Source organism: Eleutherodactylus coqui, chromosome 2 (assembly GCF_035609145.1).
Source record: "Eleutherodactylus coqui strain aEleCoq1 chromosome 2, aEleCoq1.hap1, whole genome shotgun sequence".
In the NCBI taxonomy this organism is placed as follows: domain Eukaryota; kingdom Metazoa; phylum Chordata; class Amphibia; order Anura; family Eleutherodactylidae; genus Eleutherodactylus; species Eleutherodactylus coqui.
The window spans coordinates 284,625,854-284,646,933 of NC_089838.1; the positions used below are offsets into that span (position 1 = coordinate 284,625,854).

At 45.7% G+C, this 21,080-nt stretch overlaps 1 protein-coding gene across 1 annotated transcript; it reads left to right on the plus strand.

Moving 5' to 3' along the window:
• The first annotated feature begins 101 nt into the window (after positions 1-101).
• Positions 102-20,824, plus strand: VAMP5 (vesicle associated membrane protein 5). The gene is made up of 3 exons (XM_066593114.1): positions 102-258; positions 17,226-17,363; positions 19,003-20,824. Exons 1-3 carry the CDS (start codon positions 256-258, stop codon positions 19,180-19,182), a joined length of 321 nt encoding a protein of 106 aa, XP_066449211.1. The 5' UTR covers positions 102-255; the 3' UTR covers positions 19,183-20,824.
• The last annotated feature ends 256 nt before the right edge of the window (positions 20,825-21,080 follow it).

Below are 21,080 nucleotides of genomic sequence, written 5' to 3' on the forward strand. Positions count from 1 at the left end.
GGGTGTGGAGATCAGATAATGAGTATTTATTCATGCCTGCAACTTGTGATTGCTCTGTGGTGGCAGTAGCAAACATCTATGTCCAGCTCCTCCTCTAGGGGTGGATGACTAGATGGCTGAGGGGGAGGAATAGGGGTCAGCTGCCAGAAAGTTCACAGCAAAGTGTCAGCAGTACTTCAATTCGTTACATTCACTACTACAATGTAACACACCTACAGCCACCACCGTTCATACTCGCTGCTGCCAGGATCAGCCATGGTAAGGGCAAACCGCATGCCACTTTCCCTTGCACTGCTTTCCTGATGTCTCGCTCACCAGCCTATTTCTGTTCCCAGGCTTTTTTTCCTTGTTAGTTTCACTTTTGAGCAATGGGGAAGAATTATGGATCTGTGCGAAAGGGGGGGGGGATGTTGGTTAATGCCCAACATAAGGGTACAGGAGGTCAAGCTGGCACTCCGCCTGTCTTCCATAACTTCGGTGTATTTCTCCCGTATACGTATATTGCTTTTATTTTTGTTCTATTGTTGCTGTATTTTTGGATGACCATGTAGTAGTAGTTTTTGCTTTTTGTTTATATCCTGTATGTTACATTTTTTGCTTTTATGTGTAAACAATTGAAGAAGTGATTTCCAAAGTGACTAATTCAACAAATGCCATTTTCAACAATAGGGCTTTCTGTGATGTAACTTCGGAGACTTTGGGGTAAAACATGGTCTTTGCAGTGAATGTTTTGTAACTTTTTGAGTGATTTTTGGCTAGAACATAGTACTAATGATACAGCGGGCATCATGAAAAGTATGGAACAACTCTTCATTCATTTCTTCGGAAAATGGATATAAGGGTGGTTTTACACCTGCGTTGGGGATTCTGCTTTCCGGCTCAGTTTGGGGATCAGCTCTGTCTCAAGACGGAACCACCTTGACTATAATGGGGTCGGCCCGCTTTCTGCCCAACTCTTGGACGGAAGTAAAAGCACAACATGCAGCGCTTTTTTTCTGGTATTTTGTAGCCGGAAGTTCCGAGGAAAGATGTGAAAGCGGCCCAAGTCACTTGGGAGATCTTCAATGATAGATTTCAGACTAGTGAGCTTTCTTGTGATCCCTGATGCAAGAATGCCAGACAAGTTGAGATGTGTGATATTTGTTTTGTACAACCTTTTGTTTTCCTCTATATTAGTAAATAGAAGAGTCATTCTCCAATTGTACAGTCAGAGGAGTGTAAATTTCCATTAGCTTGTATGGGATGTGACAGCCACACTATCATTCCACTAAAATTGGCATCAGCAGTCATGTGACAAGTGATATCAGATGGCTGTAATATAGATAAATATTAGGATCCATATTACATCTATGCTAGACAATAGGGCTCTATACTGATCTAAATGTGTTCCAGTAAGATTACACATGGAGCACAAGTGCTGTCAGAAGGGCCTTAATATGGGTCAAATTGGGATCAGTAGACGACTGGGTCAGAGCATCCAACCAAACAGCAGGTATGCAGTGGTTAGTACATACCAAACCAATCTGAAGAAGGCCCACCAGTGAACCAGCAACAGGATCATGGCATCCAAAACTCACGGGAAGCGAAGACTAGTGCATCTGGTCCAATCCCACATAAAAGCTGCTGCAGTAAAAATTGCTTAAAGGGGTTGTCCCGCGCCAAAACGTTTTTTTTTTTTTTCAATAGCCCCCCCGTTCGGCGCGAGACAAACCCGATGCAGGGGTAAAAAAAAACAAACGCACAGTACTTACCCGAATCCCCGCGCTCCGGTGACTTCTGACTTACCTTGTGAAGATGGCCGCCGGGATCTTCACCCTCGGTGGACTGCAGGTCTTCTGTGCGGTCTATTGCCGATTCCAGCCTTCTGATTGGCTGGAATCGGCACACGTGACGGGGCGGAGCTACGAGGAGCAGCTCTCTGGCACGAGCGGCCCCATTCAGAAGGGAGAAGACCGGACTGCGCAAGCGCGTCTAATCGGGCGATTAGACGCTGAAAATTAGACGACACCATGGAGACGAGGACGCTAGCAACGGAGCAGGTAAGTGAATAACTTCTGTATGGCTCATAATTAATGCACAATGTACATTACAAAGTGCATTAATATGGCCATACAGAAGTGTATACCCCCACTTTGTTTTGCGGGACAACCCCTTTAAGAGATTAATGCTAGTTTATGATAGAAAGGTGTCAAAAAACACAAGGCATCACAGCTTGTTGTAGCTGCAGCCCAGTCAGAGTGCCCAAGGTGACCGCTGTCCAGCATCAAAATCTCCTACAATTGTCATGTGACCATGGAACAATGAAAGAAGGTAGTCTGGGTGTGTCTTGAGTTGCTCACCTGGGTAAGGCCTGGCTCACAGGAATGGGTCGGATTCCACATGCAGGAGGCCCACAATGGATTCCGGCTGTGAGCCCGGCCAGTCACCCTGCGTACCCAATTCGATTTTTTTTGTTTGCATTGTTTGCATTTACTGCGCTGTCACTAAGCGATGACACAGGTACTCACAACCTACCCCGTGTTTCCCCGAAAATAAGACAGTGTCATATAAATTTTTTTTTCAAAAAGGTTTAATTTTTTTACATGTATAGCTGCCTGGACACTATTTAAATTGACTTTTTAAATTAACTGTTAGCAGGGCCTAATTTTGGAGTGGGGCTTATATTTCAAGCATCCTCAAAAAGCCTGAAAAATCATTTTGCATCTTCAGAAATTCTGAAAAATCATGCTATGTCTTATTTTCAGGGGATGTCTTATTTTCAGGGAAACGGGGTATATACAATGTTAATTGCGTATGGGCTGTGGGTCGGATGCCTCCATTGACTTCAATGGAGACTGTCCGTGCGGAGTCTGCAGCAAAATAGAGCATACTGCGATTTTTCTTTTGCTCGTCGATTACACAATTTGTATACTGCGAGTGTGAATGAAAAATCAAAAGTTCATGCTTTTAATACCTGTGTTTTATAGAGAATCCTTCATGCGGACGGCGATCGCGGATCCCGCAATTACAATGTGTTCATGTGAGACCCCCCTTAGAGATAGCATAAGCATGCACTATGCAAAGAGGACAAGCTGCTCAGTGATCCAATGTTTGCACTCTTTTACCCACAGGAGTCTCCTCTTTCCGTTTCCCTTAGACACAATGGCGCTAGAACAGCGCAGGATAGACCCCATTGACTATAATGGAGTCCGCCCGGCTGCCTGACTTTTAGACGTAAGAAAAAGCACTGCATGCAGCGCTTTTTCTCCCGGTATTTTCAGCCACATCTGTGACGGCACCTCCAGCCAGAAATTCAGACACAGATGTGAAACCCCCCAAACACGCCCGTGTGAATCGGCCTGCGCAATTGTCACAATTCTGCCAAGCACATCTGCTATAACTTTGTATGTGTTTCATGTATCCATGTGCGACACACAGTGTAGGTAGTGCTTTCCTTCTGTGGTATATTTCTGGGTAACAATGTTGCCTTTTTGATAGTCAGATAGAAAAACGGTGATTTTTATCATTTAAGCTTTGGACATAATTTAAACTTCAAAAGTTTTAAAATAAAAGTATTCATCCGCATCTTGTAATGTATTTCTGCATTGGTCCTGGTAACTATAGACTCTGCACTTTGAGGTGTAGTTTGTTTTTTGACCAAAATACAGTTAAAAAAAACTTTTTTTTTCTAAATTGAGCACTATAATGACTCATTTGACCTTTTAGACCATGTCTGATCGATAAGACATAAAGTAAAAAAAACAAGAATGCTATAAAATCATTGTGTTCTGTAAACTAGACCCCCTAAAGTGTTTCTGGGAGTTCTAAGTGTCTTAGGCCTCATGCACACGGCCGGATCCGCGGCGTTTTACTGCAGCTATTATGTTCTATTGAACCTAATAGCTCAATGTACATGCTGCGGAATTCCGCGGCATGCTCTTTTTGCCACGGGAGTACGCACTGACGGCTTCCATTGCAGTCAATGGAAGCCGTCCGTCACGCTATACTTCCGCTGTAGCACAGCGGAAGTATAGCGTGAATACGCACACCACCGAGCGTGTCATATGACGCTGCTGGCGGGTCATGTGACACCGCCGGTGGGTCATGCACTGTAATGCGCGCCGGAGCATCATGCAGGACTTCGTGCAACCGATCCGGAGGTAAGTATGGGGTCTTTAGGGGAGGCCGTGACGGACTCCGCTGCGGTATTCCGCTTGCGGAGTCCGTCACGGCCGTGTGCATAAGGCCTTACCCCTCCACATTTTTTAGAGTATTTATCCAAACTAGGCCCCCTGAAAACTAGCATTTTTTTCACAAATGTGTCACTTTTCTCAAGTTGTTTTAGATCACATGACGCACCAGTAAAATTGACGCAATTGCACATTCTGCTACTTCCTTCGTGTATGGTAATATCCAAAATATATATGTCATCTACTGCATTTTGAAGAGGTGCATTTTTAAGGAGCGTCTGAAGCTCCGTGTGTCAAGATTGTCCAGATGTCCAGATGCCTTGGGGTAGTGCGTTCCAGAGGATGGGTGCAGCTCTGGTGAAGTCCTGGAGGCGAGCGTGTGAGGTTCATATTAGAGGGGCGTTTAGTCTGAGTGTGTTAGCGGATCGGAGTGTGAAGGCTGGGTGATATATGGACAGGAGGGAGGTGATGTATGGTGGCGCAGCACCATGGAGAGCTTTGTGGGTGATGGTGAGGAGTTTGATTTAGTTTTGTAATGGATGGGCCGCCAGTGCAGCAATTTGCATAGTACAGAGGAGTCTGAGAAGCGGCTGGATAGGACAATGAGCCTAGCTGCCGCATTTAGTATGGAGGAGGGGAGAGTCTGGTGCGAGGAAGGCCAATGGGCAGCGAGTTGCAGTACTCGAGTCGGGAATGGATGAGGGCGACCACGAGCGTCTGTAGCGTGCCCGTGGAGAGGAACGGACGGATTTTAGCAATATTCCTGAGGTGCAGGTGGTTATTTATTGCAAAGTGCCAGCACATCAGGGGGCGGGCGTATCACAGCGTATGATTTTACCTCCGTTGTTATATAAAGAACAGAGCTGTTACAAAATAGACAGGGAGGAACACCCTGTGTCTTTTTCCTAGCTGGAGCACAATGGGTGCGGATTTTGACTTGAAACCAGCCATGTAGCTGCTGCTGATTTCATACTATGCAGCGCTCCCCCTCACCTCCTACAAAGGCTACCCGCTGTCAGCGCTCCCCGGCCACTGGTTTCCAGTGGCTTGTGGTGACATCACCTAACCAGCAGCACCGCACCTGACCAGGCCGTTGGGAACCGGAAGCTGGGAGCGCTGACAGTGGGAAGCCTTCAGAGGTTAGGGGGAGGCCCGCATTGTATGAAATCAGCTGTGGGTACACAAGGCATCCACTACATCAAGAAGAAAGCAGGTTTCATCGCCAACACAGAAAAGGGTTCTTTACTGTAAGAGCAGTGAGACTGTGGAACTCTCTGCCTGAGGATGTGGTGATGGATCCGCAGCGTCCGGACAGGTGAGTAATTCTTCTTTTTAGGCCTTATGTCCGCGAGAAAGGAGGAACCTGCTGCGGGATTCTGCATGAAGAATCCACGGCGGTCCTGTTTCCCCCCCATGGACATTAGGCCTTAGAGGTTGATTTAGGGATTAGTCTGATTGCCATTAGGAAGTCGGGAAGGAATCTTTTCCCCAAGAGGGCTAATTGGCTTCTGCCTCTTGGTTTTTTTTGCCTTCTTCTGGATCAACAAGAAGGATAAACAGGCTGAACTAGATGGACATTGTCTTAATTCGGCCTTACATAGTATGTTACACGGCTGATTTCAAGTTTTTTTCATGCAGAAACTCTGCATAATTTGCTGCGGACATTGCGCAGATTTTTCACTATGTGTAAACATACCCTGAGTCAGTTTGAGGTATGCTACCATGTGCAGCGTAGCCCCAGTAGTGATAGTGTCCCCCACAGTGTCCCCAGTAGTGATAGTGTCCCCAGTAGTGATAGTGTCCCCCACAGTGGCCCCAGTAGTAATAGGGTCCCTTTACAGTGGTATCAGTAGTAATAGTGTCCCCTTACGGTGGCCCCAGTGGCAAGTGTCCTCCACAAAGGCCTCAATAGTAAGTGTCCCCTATATGAGTCCCAGTAGAAATAGTAACCGCCACAGTGTTCTCGGTAATAATAATGTCCCTATATTAGCCTCAGTAGTAATAGTGTTCCTTATATCAGCCCAAGTAGTAAGAGACCCTCACAGTAGCTCCAGTAGTAATAGCGCCCCCCTGAAACCCATATACTTACATCTTCCTGGTCTTTAAAATGCCGTTGCTCCTCTGCTCGGCGATGCTGCGTGTGGAAGTGTGTGTGACGGACGCCTCCTCCGTTTTCCTTTCCTCTTGAGGAACCAAGGAGGATAGATCGGGGGAGGAGGATCCTGGGTGCACACACTGCCGTCAAGTTGTGCACCCGTAATAGTGCCGCTGAATGATTTACCAGCCAGGGAGCCATGGCACCCTGGCTGGTAAATCACTTTAATGGTCACCAGATGTCGGCGCGTGTGCCCACAGAGAGGGCTCTAAGCGCCTCCTCTGGTACGCATGCCATAGGTTAGCCACCACTGATACAGATCATTATACAGCAGTACTGAGAAGTAGAAATGTGAATAAAGAGCAGCAGATAACTCATCATTCGCTTCAGCACAATGTTTGTGTGAGTCTCCCTCTTCCTCCCCTCTGCTCTCATAGACTTGAATGAGCACAATGATTCATCCTACTTTTACACTTGCTGTTTTGTCATGGTGCTGTCTTCAGTCACACACTTGATGGCAACTAAGGACAAATGGAGACCCTCTAGTAGCTAGCACTTTAGAGTAATTCTCAGGACAAAAACATAATTTTAAATAAATAAATAAATAGCAGTTTTCCTAGTTATCACACTGAAAAGTTAGTGACCACTTAAAATGGCATTTCTTCGCAAATGTTACACATGCTATATTGTGACACACTGGTTAAAGCAATCCTTTCACTTTCTGCTGCTTCTCGTGTGTATGGCTATGCCTTATACGTATTTTGATAAGCTGCAGGGCCTAAAACATTGGGTGTTCATTTTGATAAGTGTCAATTTCCAGGAATAGTGCTATTTTGGCATAGGCAAAGAAACATTCATCTGGGGATATAATGAGTATTTTTAATAGGTGGAAAAGGAAACAAGCAATCTTTGTGGAGAAAACAGCATCACTGCAATTCTACAGTTGGACCCACCAAATTAAATCAACCCCACCCAAACACTACCCACCTTAAATGTGGCCCTAATGTAACAGTAAGACCCCTAGTGAATTGCAGAGATCTGGATTTGTGAGATCCATAGGGCAATAAAATAGTGTATCACTATGTATGGCATTGTTACTGCACACTCTACATCACTTTGGGGGGTATTTTTTGCTTTGGGCAGCAGGTACAGGGTGCACAAAATGACATTCCACATGTTGACTGACATCTTCTGCTTGGTATGGGGGTCAGGAGACTGACAGAAAAGCTTTTCTGTAATATTCTCTAAGAATTGGAAAAAAAATTGCATCAGTAAATGGTGGGGGTGTGACACCCGATACTGCCGCCAAGCGAGTTTTCTGGAGCCATATGTGATTGTTCCCAATAAGAAAAACCAAGTAATCTTGTAGATATGATACCTTTTAATGGCTAACAAAAATACATGATGTTACAGCGAGCTTTCGGACTTTTACTCTCGGTCCTTCATCAAGGCATAATGAAATGGATCTGAAGAGGCATGCATATTTATACACACATACTTATGACAAGGCACAGACATGAATGTGATTAATTTAACCTTAACTATTCACATCTATGTCTGTGCCTTGTCATAAGTATATATGTATAAATATGCATGCTTCTTCGGATCCATTTCATTATGCCTTGATGAAGGACTGAGAGTAAAAGTCTGAAAGCTCGTATTAACATCATGTATTTTTGTTAGCCATTAAAAGCTATCATATCTACAAGATTACTTGGTTTCTCTTACTGGGATCAATCACATTTGCTCTACTGGCAAACATGGTACCAAACCTTTTTTTATTATACCTCCTGGAGCCATTGTATGCCAGAACTCAATAAATGGGAGAGAGTCTGTGATGATATTTTGCTCCAGTACACAATGTATGGAGCTAGTTCTGGCATGCAGTGGCTTCAGGAAACAGCTGACTAGTGGGGTTGACATGTGTTGGACCCTTGACTGCTCTCTATTGATGACCTATCTCATGGGTAGGTCATCTATAAAAAAAAAAAGTCTGGAAATACCCTTCAATATATCTGTGTTATTTATGTTTGGTTATAAAGGAAAAAGTTTCTGCTTTTCATCAAGCATATGAGGGGGTATCCAAAAGATACAGGAATCTTCTTGTGGTGGCTGAGGCATTACTAGTTCAGGCTTCTGTTGGTAGGTGAATGTCTATGAAACCATTCTGAGGCGGTATGCCCCTCCTACCAGAAAATTCCTGTTTTTTTGGGGTACCCTCTTCACATCAGTGAAGGTTCAGGAACAGTTCCCGATGCTTTTTTCCAACATACATATATGATCATCCCACTACAGGAGACAGTTGAAGTTATAGAAATAGGAGCCCTCTCAGCTTCAAGATCACCACCATGGCTGTTTCTACCACCGGGTGGCGGGTGCAACTGCCCGGGGCACAATGTAACAGGGGGTGCAAGGGTAGAGCTTGCAATTAAAAAAAAACAAAGAAACTCATATATTCAGCTTTCACTGCTCCTGTGCCCTGTCTGCACAACTCTGTTCACTGACCGTCGTGTGTAGCAATCAGCGACCACTGCGACAGTCTTCTCTCTGTGTTGCCTAGCAATGCTGCGGTCGGTGACCGGCCGTAGTGATCATGTGGTTGCTGAACTCTGAAGTTACTGTGGGACAGTGCGCACAAAGTGCTGAGGCCGGGTGAAATATGAGTATATGCGTGTTTTTATTTTAATGTGCTTATAAAGGCACCATGGTGGCATTATTACTCTAAAGGTGGCATTGGAGCCATCAGGGGCATTATTATTCCTACAAATGGGCCATGGTGGCATAATTACTATAAAGAGGCATTGGGACCACATGGGGGGTTATTATTGCTATAAAGGGGCCATGGAGACTTTATTAGTAGTAAACTGAGGCTATGAGGAGACAATTCTTATTACTAAGAGGCATTTTTAATAAAAGGGGGTCATCACAAGGTGCACTATTACTAAATGGAGGCTGTAAGAGGCTTTTTTTATTGAATGGAGGTTATGGGGGGCATTATTACTGGGTGGCGGCATAAAAAGAGGCACATTACTTTGTGGGGGCACTAAAAGTGACACTGTGTGAGGAGTACAGGGAGCATATAAAGGGGATACCATTTCTATCTGGGGCACCATGGATGGGGAGAGTAAGTAGAAGTTTTGAAAACCAAGTCCTGGTGGAGTCAAGATTGACAGAGTGGTGACGCCCCCTGTACCTGATTGGCTGCAGAGCTGGATGGGCTGCAGGTCCTTGCAGCCCAGTAAGCTCATGCAGCAGCTAACATCCAGGAAGCTCTTCACCTCTGATGCACCCAGCACTGTTTTATGATTTCTGTCAGGGATGGAGGGTTTAGGGTGAGAGGTAAGTGTCACAGTTAGCCTTACAGCCTTAATAAAAGGCTGTTACACTTATCCCTCACCCTAACCCTTCCTCCGTTACACAAATAGCTGCACGGCTATTTTCCAATGCGTGAGAGCTGATAGGATTTCCCCCCCCCCTGCGGCCAAAGCAGGCGGGAGCGCATTGAGTGCCATCCTCGATGCTGTTGCTCGCCCGGCACTGTGGTATCGCACCGTTGCTCCCCCGTGACCGGGAGCGCTGTAAGTCGCATCGGCGGTCTTGTCACCGAGTGTCACTCCAGCACCACCGGTAAAGTTGCCTCTCCCTTGCACTCCCCCTAAGGGGCAAGCAGGCGGGAGTGCTGGCACTGGTGCCCCCGCAGAAGTCCCGCACTGTAGGCTCCTGTGTCGGCCAAAGCAGGCGGGAGCACTGTCACTGATATCCCCGGGTGTCAGTCCTCCAGCAGCATGTATCCCGCTTCGTTTTTCCCCCACGCTGTAAGTGGCGTCCCCAGCTCCTAGGTCCTTCCAGGACCTTTGCTTCTTGACCCTGTCGGGATCTGGGGGTGTGAGAGGGGCGTTCCTCCTGTCAAACCCCTAGCTTCCGGTGGCGTGAACATACACTAATATCGGGTGATCACCCTCTTATGTCTATCTTCCTCCATGCAGCTGTGTCTTCGTTCTGTATTTGTTATAAGCTTGGTTCTGTATTATATCTATGTACGGAGCTTGGTTCTGGTACATTATTTATTCACTGAGCTCTTCTGGTGTGGGTATGTTGCTATCTTGTTGCTTTCTGCACAAACAGAATACAGGCAGATGCCTATAAGTGCAATAAATACATATTTTTTTTCTTATGATGAGGAAAAGGGGTACACCCCAAAAACTTTTGCACAGGGTGACATGTAACCTAAGGCTGGCACTGGTGTTAGCAACAAGCATCAACCACTATTGCATACCAGTATCTAATCCAAGTAAGGTCTGCAAAACAGCAGGAAGCAGACTACGGAGAAGAACATGGGGGTTGTTTGGTGCTGTAAAACACATCTAACCCCACAACATTAGCATGGCCTGTCTCTACGGCAGATAGTCCCTCTACATGTAGGGGGCCAAGAGCAAAGTGAGGACCTAATAAGGCAAGTAATGAAACAGGAACTGTTGAAATGAGTCTAGGGAGAAGTATAGGTGTTTGTAACTGTGACCGCGGGAGAATGCTGCAAGGCTTGAAGTTGAAGTGGTAAGCGTGAGAAAATGGAAATGGTAATTTCCCAAGTAGTTCAGTTTATGCTAATTAGGACTATTTCACATGACCACTATTTTATTTTTATTTCCAAGAACTTTCATAGTTAATTCATATGTATATTTTCTGTACGGGCACATGCAGAGAAAGTCTGAGGACTTGAAAAAAACAAAAACACAGGGCGCACCACTGTATGCCCATATGTGAGTAGGTCTCCCTTACAGAAGTCAACGGTGACTCAAAATAATGACACTCGGTATAGAGATCTGAGAAGACATCCATGTTGGATCCGTATTAAGTAGGTTACAACAACAGAAGATTGACTTTTGGATTTATTTAATGGATTAAAGTTAATGAAAATGGGTAATATCCGCCCAAACAAGCGTTCATCAGATGGATTTTAACAGCCATCTAGCTAACCGATGACACACTCACTGTGACGAAGTTGTGTGTTTTTCAAATCTTCAGTCAAATGTTCACAGAAAGATTGTTTCTCTACAAAAACAGAATCAACTTTAGTTAAATGATGGTCTTCTTTGGACAGTATTAGTTCATGTGCAGGTCCCCATACAATCAGCTGTAAAATAGGACTGTGGGCACTCAGACTAAGGCCTCATGTCCACGGCTACAATAACATTTAAAATCCGGAGCGGATCACCCACACGCTTAATCGGCGCCCCATAGGGATGCATTGGACACGCGCAGGTAATTAAATACCTGCAGATGTCATTTTCCCCTGAGGCACGGATTGCGTGTGCGGTAAAACGCCCGCAGCATGCTCCATTTTAGTGCGGGGCTCCCGCAGGCCTCTGTTAAAGCCTATGGAAGCCGTCCGGATCCGCGGCACACCCGCAGCTGAATTTCTGCTATCCGGCGCGGAAGAGCAGAAGTTAAAAAAAAACAGAGTGCACAGCGCATAAGCGCGGCACGCTAACGGCGTGCCGAGCACATCCGCTGGGCCGAAGAAGGAAGATCCGCAGCGTCCGGACAGGTAAGTAATTCTTTTTTTTAAGCCTCATGTCCGTGGGAAAGGAGGGACCCGCTGTGGGATTCTGCATGAAGTATCTGCGGTGGGCCTGATTTTCCTGGTGGACATAAGGCCTAGCAGAGGGGCAGTCTCAATTAATGGATCTCCCTTTATGTTTTAAAGGGGTTGTCAAGGATTTAAGAAAAATATCTACTTTTCTTTCCGGAAACATACCAATATTGTCCATGTGTTATATCTGGTAATATGACATTGCAAATGTTCTATCTAACTGAAATGGAATGAGCTGCAATACCAGACACAAACCTTAAACGACTGGCGCTGTTATTGGAAAGATCCTGGACAGCCCCTTTAATAAGACCTATAGATAGGGGTTGCCCAAAAATGTCTCTCCACTGTATCATATATACATAGTTTTCAGTAGCAATCTCATGGTACAACAACTCCAGCAGAAGAACAGGACCAGGATGAAGTCATGGCATCAGCCACGGTCCACATGATTCCCAAGTCAGTGAGTGCTTACTGTCATTCTAGCACTAGCCACCGACAAGTGCACATCTCTGTCTGTGTATGGTAGATTGGTTGGCTGGGAGGTGTTTCAGCCCAGTCAGCCAATCAGTATTAATCTTGGCAAATTTATTATGGCTCCTCCCCTAGGAGGGCGCCAGTTATACTTTTCGTATTCCTGGTCTGGTCTGTTGACTTCTGTCTAAAATTGTTCTGGTTCAATCGGTGGTTCCTTGCCTGTCCTTGGTCTCCAGCTCAGCTAAGTTTGCTTAAACACCTGTTTGCTGCACAGTCACTTTAACACCTGTGACGCTGTTTAACACCTTGCTGCCCTGAGCATTTGTCATCTTTTGCCTCAATTCCCTGTCATCCTAGGGAAATTTGGGGTCGCCCTCATTAGGGCAAGCGCTCCACTTTTAGGGTGCCTTCACACTTGCGATAAAATCGCGTGATGTGAGAGTGAGTGAAAATGCAGAATTATGCCCCCATGCTTTTCAATGGTTTTCTTCAATTCTGCAATGTTTTTACTCCTGTGATGTTGCAAAATTGTAAATCACAGCATGCCCTATCTTTCTGCGTTTTGCTTTTTTTTTTATCCCCCATGTTTTCCTCTGGAGCCTACTTTTTATCGCACTGCAACGCACGAACTTGCGATTTTCATGCAATGCATTTTTAACATTGGAAACTCCTATTGTGGTTTAGGGCTTAAATTCCCTTTTTCCAAACTTTTTTGTTATAAATACTGTTCTCTGCATGTACAGGTTGTGTGTAGATCTGTGCTTCTATGCCGATCTGGACAAGGTGTTTGGCATCAGGCTCAGATGTAACAAGCAGTCTGCGAAGATGCAGTGAAGTATGACACCCACGCAGTACCTGGCAGGATATAGGGCTGTATGACTACAGACAAGTATGTTTTCTCATAAGCAGCTGCAATCAAAGGCAGAGGATGACAGCTTGACGAAACCTGCTTGTCTCTTAAAATAGATGTGGGTTTTGCTTCAGAGACATTTGCTTAAGTGTCTGGTTGCACAAGTTGTAATATTGAGCAGTAGTCCCATACTTCCCAAAACTGGAAGTGAGCAGAGCACCCAAGAATGATCTATTGTTATAAGCCTGCATGTAAGCGGTCCTGTCATGTTGTAAAGTCAGCCATGGCCCCGCTGACTCTATTGCTGGTCTTCTTTTTTCCAGAGGTAGTAATTCCAACTTCCTTAGGCCTCCTACATATGGGCGGCAATTTCGCGACGGGATTTCCCGCAGAATTTCCGCCCGTGCCCGCTGCCATAGGAGTGCATTAGATAATGCAATCCTATGCAGACAGCCGCAATTTGACTGCGTGAAAATACGCGTGGTAAAGAAAAATCGCGGCATGTCCTATTTCTGTGAGAGCCTCGCAGAGGCCCACACAGAAAAATCACTAGTGACGTGCCGGCTCCGCTCTGCGCATGCGCCAGCTGGGCAGTAGCCGGCACATAGCAGAGAGGGGAGACGCCGGGAGCAGGTGAGCCACAGTGGTCATGGCAGAGGCTCCGCTCGCATCCCGCTGCAAGAATTCTTGAAGAGGGGTGCGGTCCGGCCATCTGCAAGTGGCCTCATTTGCATAAATTACCCAGAGGAGTTTGCATGGGATTATAAGTCTCCTCACTCCCTTTTGTCAGCGATCTGGGGTCCGGGTACGGGATTCCCCGAAAACAACCCATTACCCCTGTCCCTACCTACTTGCCCCCCTGGGCTAAGCCCCAGGGCGACAACTGGGCGACGGTCCCTACACTCACTAGGGAAGCGGGGCACCAGGACCGATACAGACAAACACTGCAAACAAACAAACACAGAGGAGAGTCAGACAGTCCGAGTCGGCAACTGGAGGGTACGAGGTACAGAGGGGTCAGGCAAAGCAAAGTCGGGTCCGAAGTCCGAGGGTCAAAAGCCGGGCGCGCAATCCAAATATGTGGGTGTAGCCTGGGGACAAACATACACTGGCAATGCTGGGAGGAAACAGGCACGTTTAAATGCTGTCAGAACTCCCGCACCAGCAGCTGATTAGGGCGGGGCCCTGCCAGCAGCCAGACCCAGACATAAGGCAGCGAGTGCGGAGATCCAGACATCCAGCAGCAAGTGCAGATCATGCTAGTCAGGATGTCATGGTAACGAGGACGGCATCCGCTGCATCCCCAGCAACTCGATTACCCAGGCGCCGCCCCCTGAGCACAGGAGCATGCGCCCGGAGCCAGTGTCCGGGACCCCGACGGCCAGGGGAGGTCACCAAGACCGGAGCTCCCCTGTGCCGCACCTGATCAGCTTGGGTGATAGGACCAGTGGTGCGGACACAGAGACCCCGAGAGCTGCCGGTCCTGACACCTCTAGGTGTACCCACACCCCTTTTGGGTGCTCTCCTTGGGAAAAGACTATGCCAGACACAAGACCCCTCCTGACCCACTCTTTTTTCCACAGTCACTTGTACGGACTCTTCTTAGATCTAGCTTCCAGCTTTACAACTGTCAAGTTGGCGTTTCCAGCGCTCACTGTCAGTGCATGACTTTATGGACAGATTGAGTCCATGACCAGTCAGGATTGCTGATGGGGCTCCCATGTTTGGTTCTGATAGGGTTCCCATGTTTGGCGGTAGTGCTTAACCTTTTTTGAGCAATGGACCCCTTGTAGTAGTCTTGTGAAGTCTATGAACCCTTTCTTTGGCTAAGGTTTTTCAGTATATAAAATAGTGATGAGGATTCACAATATATTCCGAAACATCCACAATAGCTGTAATGTCAGGCTGGGTTCACACCAGCGCTAACTCTTTCCATTGTTTGGCTCCGTCCCCAGTGCTGAACCACAAAAAAAACCTGAAAGTGCCAGACATGACACATACTGGACCCGAATGGCGTTGAATGGATCTCATTGACTATAATGGGTTACATTTGGTTTCTGGCGTGTCGCCTGGAATATTCCTGGAAAAAATAGCGGAGCATGCTGTGCTATTGTGTCTACCGGATAGAGAAGGCAAAAAAAGCTGGCATACACCATGGATAGGTAAGTAGAAGTAAAAATCTATATAAGGCTGAAGACGGGAATCAACATTTTTTGTGACCGTACGGCCACTTTGTAAGGTAGTTCAAGACGAACGGGCTAGTGTGGTCCTGAAGTGCGTTTACTCCTGTCTCCAGCCTAATAAATCAGATCTACTTACCTGTCCATGGTCTGCGCCAGTGTATCCTCTGTGTCTTCTATCCATTTGGTATCTCAGCGGTGCAGAGGGTCCCAACACAGCAGGCACTAATTACATTTTGAGGAGAACATCTATTGCAGATGCAGGTGAACAGCTCATTAACAGATTGTTCAATTTATTGAAGTAGATTTTTGCATATTTGCTTTAGTCTTTTGCACGATTTTATCTGCAATTTTACACCAAATCTGCATCGGAGGCTCCGGCACAGATGTGAACACAGTCTACCTGTCACAGGTAGGCAGTCTTTGCCCCGAAAACCAGCTACTAAGCTGCAATCAGCCAGCTAGTGTATGTACAAACACACATACAAAGTGCACAGTGAGGCAAAGTGGGAACAGTTTAGGGATTGTTGTGTGAAGACGTATCGGACCAGGCCAGGCTGTGTGTGGGCAGTAAGCTGTGGACGCAGCTGTAAGAAAAACTACATGACAAATATCTTAAGAAAATGGCTTTTGAAGGTACACTTAATGTTAGGAGCAAGTCTAATGGTATGAGGGTACAAGTTTCATAGGGCTGGTGCAGCATGAGAGAAGTCCTGGAGAGTTAACATAGGCAATGAGAAAGAAAAATATAGGTGCTTACCTGAACAAAGAGCCTGGTGGTTTAGTAGGCCAAGATTCTAAGAGATATGGTGGGGCAGCACAGAGGATAACTTTTGTAGACTAGTAAGGATGGTTTCACACCTGCGTTTGGAGTCCTATTAAGACCCTCTGTCTACGGCCGTTGTGGAATATCGCTAGCGATATTCCGCAGCGGGGGATGAGAGCTGTCAGTGCTCTGCGGTGAGCCTATCTGACAGCCTATCATGCCGCGATTTGAATCCTGCAAGCAGAGAATCGCAATGATTCTCCGTTCGTGGACAACGGGGCTGCGCTTCCATAGCAATTCTATGGAAAGCGTTGGATGTGTTACCCACGGCCGGATTATTGCTGCAGGTAATGCAATGAACTAATGCCTGTAGACAGGCAGCCTAAAACGGATCAGTTTTTAACTGACTGTGGACTGATTACAAACTGAAGTAGAACTGATGCATGCATGCAAATACCTTTTTTGGGATTACCTAATTACCTAATTATGTGATATGCAGGTTATTGCACACTCCACAAGTTTCTTTCTGGGAGGTCTGCCAGAGCTCTTCCTCCAAGCCATCACAATGCACACTTTACACACTCCTGGCTGGTGGGTGGTGGCTGGGCTTCTCCCTCCAGCTCCTCTTTCCAGGGCTTCCCTTCTCTTCTCTTACTCGTCCCTCTCCCCTACCCCCTCCCTCTGAGGTCACTTATTGTTTTGCTTTGCAGTGTACTGATAAAAAGCATCCATTCAACACTGATGGCAGATAAAAGCCCCTCAGTTTGATGCTGTCATTAAGTTTAATGCAAAAAAAAAGAAAGGCGCTTTCTGTTCTCTGTCTGGTTTTTTTATTGGATTGTAAAAATAACGCTGCAAACTGCACTTTTTTCTGCGCCGAAAAACTAAAAAAGCGAACAGAACGAAGTCAAACTGAACGATGGCAAAAAATGAAAGAAGGGTTGGGTACTGCTGCGAGATCTCTCGCAGGGAATCCGACCCGGCCGTCTGCAGGCGGCCAAATGGTGATCAATATAGCGGTTTGCAAGTTTTCATAAACTTACCAAACACATGCCAGCTTCTATTCTTCATATATGTGTTTTTCTCCTTCAATTCTAGGCTTCTCAGAAGCTGGAAAAATGTCAGCAAGAAGCTGAAGAAGTGAAGATATTAATGAAAGACAATGTGAACAAAATATTTGAGAGGGAAGGAAAGCTTGAAGAGCTAGATGTTCGTGCAGACGAACTGAAGGAAATGGTATGTGCTTAGCTTTAAAATTGCCTTAAGTTGTCTATACACGTGTTAGTCAACGGAGCTACAGTTTTCGGCAAAAGAGAAACAGCAACCTACAGTTGTCTTAAAGGTTGACCCCCAAAGTTTTACTTACCAAGTTAACTCAACGAAGAGATCCTCCATTGACTTCCATTTGGCCACTTGGAAAGTATGTGCAGGCTTCAAATGAGTCTGGCTAAGAGACAATGGGAGATGTCCCTAGTGGTGGCAATTAGTTGAGCTATCAGTCATCATACATGTTCATTTATAGTCCAATAATACTTGTTGCACTACAGTTGCACTTATATTGCAATCTTTGAACTCAGAGTTAATGTCTGCTAATTAACATGTGCTCTCATATGCATAACACACTGGGTCACCATTACTAGTGGGGTACTACAGGGGACAGTATTGTGCCCTATCCTTTTTTAATATATTAACAACCTCATAGAGGGATTGTATCATAAAATATCAATATCTGCAGAGGATACAAAACTATGTAAAGTAGTTAACGCAAGAGAGGAAAGAATACGATTGCTAATTGATCTGGATAAGCTTGAGGTTTAGACAGAAAAGTAGCAAATGAGGTCTAACACTGATAAATGTAAGGTTCTGCACATGGGCGGAGCAAATACATGTCACCATTACACACTAAATGGGAAACCACTGGGAAACACTGACATGGAAAAGGATCACTGGTCAGACCACACATGGAATATTGTGGACAGTTTTAGGCACTGGTACTTAACCCGTTGCAATCCACTTTTGGATTCAGGGTTTCCTAGGGGTTTTCTCTTTCTTCCGTTATACAAAGGCGTCATGTGCTGGCTACATCCAGTACTGTGGTATGGGACATGCTGGAGAGGCCCTCGACAACAGAGCGATCGGTTATATACAGTAAGAATACCCAACTGGACATCTTCCGAGCTCTACAGCCTTCAATCAGAATGTCTGAAGACATCAGACAGTGGATTGGAAAGGGTTAAGAAGGACATATCAGAGCTTGAACAGGTACAAAGGCGGGCAACCAAAGGAATTAATGGAATGGGCGGACTACAATACCCAGAGAGGTTATCAAAATTGGAGTTATTTAGTTTACCAAAAAGATGGTTGAGGGGCGACTTAATAACTATGTATAAATATATCAGGGGACAATACAGAGATTTCTCCCATCATCTCTTAATACCCACTACTGTGACTGTAACAAGGGGGCGCCCTCTATGTCTAGAGGAAAGAAGGCTTTTACACTGACATAGAAGGGGGTTCTTTACTGTAAGAGCAGTGAGACAGTGGAGCTCTCTGCCTGAGGATGTGGTGATGGCGAACTCACTAATACAGTTCAAGAGGGGCCTGGACAGCTTTCTTGAGTGTAACAATATTACATGTTATATCACTGATTACTTCAGAAGGGTCAGTGGCATTATTCTGATTGTCATATTAGAGTCGGGAAGGAGTTTTTCCCCTTAAAGTAAGGAAAATTGGCCTCTACCTCATGGGTTTTTTTTGCCTTCCTTTGGATCAACATTGCAAGATAACAAGCTGAACTGGATGGACATAAGTCTTTTATCAGCCTTACACACTATGTAACTATGTTAAATCATTAACTGCACGTTTCTACCTACAGGCCATGGACTTCAAAAAGACCGCCCAAACAGTGGAACGTAAAACACGCTGGGAGAAATGGCGCTGGTACATTATTAGTGGAGTAATAGTTGCTTTGCTTCTAATTATTATCATCGCTATCATTATCAGTCAGCTGAGCGGAGGTGGAGAGGCACCAACAGCAGCAAATGACGGCAACTGAACTCTACGACGGGCATGGTTGACCCTCCAACTTCTCAAAACATGGGATACCGCAGAGAGACAAGGACGTAAAAAAGATGGAAGCCTTGCTTAATACCATCGGTTAAGGATTTGCAGACTATTCTCCCATGACTGACAATCCAATCTGAATGCAGAACATTGTTCGCCATAAACCACTGTGCTTAGACCTCTCTACTGCTCGATGGACTCAAGTATGAAGGCACTTCGAGAACTCTCACCACTTGCCATGGCTCGGAGTCTTTCACAGCAACGTGTGGTGTACACAGCACTGATGAACATGTGAAGGCCTCGCTTTATTTTTGTGTATGGTCCTGCTCTGTATGTCTAACTATATTCTGCCAACTGAGCCTTTGGACATCACATAGATCCTCTGTTGATCACCCTGTTCTTCAATGGGCATATGAGCAGGAAGTCCGGTAAAACGTCAGCCCCCCATGTTCACTACTTTTTTCCCAGTTTTTCCAGAAATCTTTACATACATGTATCAAAATATTAAGAGCTGTTTTTTATAAGATACACTTTTATAACCTGTCGAGGATAGGTTTAGTGTTCCTTTAACCCTTTCCAATCCACTGTCTGACGTCTGAAGACATTAGGATTTAAGGCTGTACAGCTCCGATGTTGGAAGACGTCCGTCGGGGTTCTCTTACTGTATATTGCCAGCCTCTCTGCTGTCGGAGCCTATCCAACGTGTCACCTCATGCAGTACTGGCTTTAGCCAGCAGATAGCGCCGTTGTATAGCAGCAGAAAAAGAGTAAGCCCCCTAGGAAAACCAGGATACAAATTGGATTGGAAAGGATTAAGACAAGGGTGTCAAACTCATTTTCACCGAGGGCCACATCAGCCTTATGGTTGCCTTAAAAAAGGACGATTGCAATTTTAAGACTGTATAGTTAAAGTGACCCCAGTAATAAGTGTCCCCTGTAGTGGTCCCCGTAGTAATAGTGTTCGCTATATTTGCCTCAGTAGTATTAATGGCCCCCACAGTAGTCCCAGTAGTAATACTAACGACCATAGTGGCCCCAGTAGTAATACTGTTCCCTATATTGGCCCCAGTAGTATTAATGGCCCACATAGTAGTCTCAGTAGTAATAGCGACTCATCTATTGACCTCTGGTCGTGAAGCATCCCTATAGGCATTCTACTCACATAGCCTGCAGCTCCGGTTCAGCGGTGGCGGCATTGCAGAATCTGTGACTGCTGATCTCTGCCCTTACGGTCTGAGCTGTGTAAAGGATGGCGCACACAGACGCCGGGAGGGAGAGGTCAGCAGTCACAGAATGCACTGCTGCTGCGGGACTGGAGCTGCACGCTGGGTGAGTGCAATGCCTGTTAGGTTGCTGCACTGCCAGCGGACCACATAACATGAGGTGGCGGGCAGGATTCAGCCCACAGGTCTTGTGATTGACGCGTGTGCTTTAAGGTAATGACTTCTATACCTTGTTGTACGCCTATACTGTAATCACTATACATGTGCACCCCAATAACCCACTCTGTGCTGGGTTGTACAACAATATAGGCACCTAGTGACCGAGAACGTAACATCGTAATTGCTTACTGGGCAGAATATAATTTGTTTTAAACTTAGTCTTCTAATAAACTTGGTTTAGAAAAGAGACAATTTTTTTCTGTGTGGTGAAATCTAGAGCATAAAGATAGTGATAAGAAGTTATATGCAAAAAGATGTGGAAAACAGAAAAAAATAGCTCGGCGCTGCAACTGAACAAATACTCCAGGTGAAGACCAAAGATCAATTGGTGATCTTTAATAGGAATATACAACGCGTTTCGCCGCGTTACCGCAACTTTTTCAAGTACCTGATACTTTGGTACTTGAAAAAGTTGCGGTAACGCGACGAAACGCGTCGTATATTCCTA

Excerpts from the sequence above, each read along its gene's own strand:
- VAMP5 (XM_066593114.1), top strand. Across the intron at positions 17,364-19,002 it reads CAGACGAACTGAAGGAAATG|GCCATGGACTTCAAAAAGAC; the intron begins GTATGTGCTTAG and ends TTCTACCTACAG.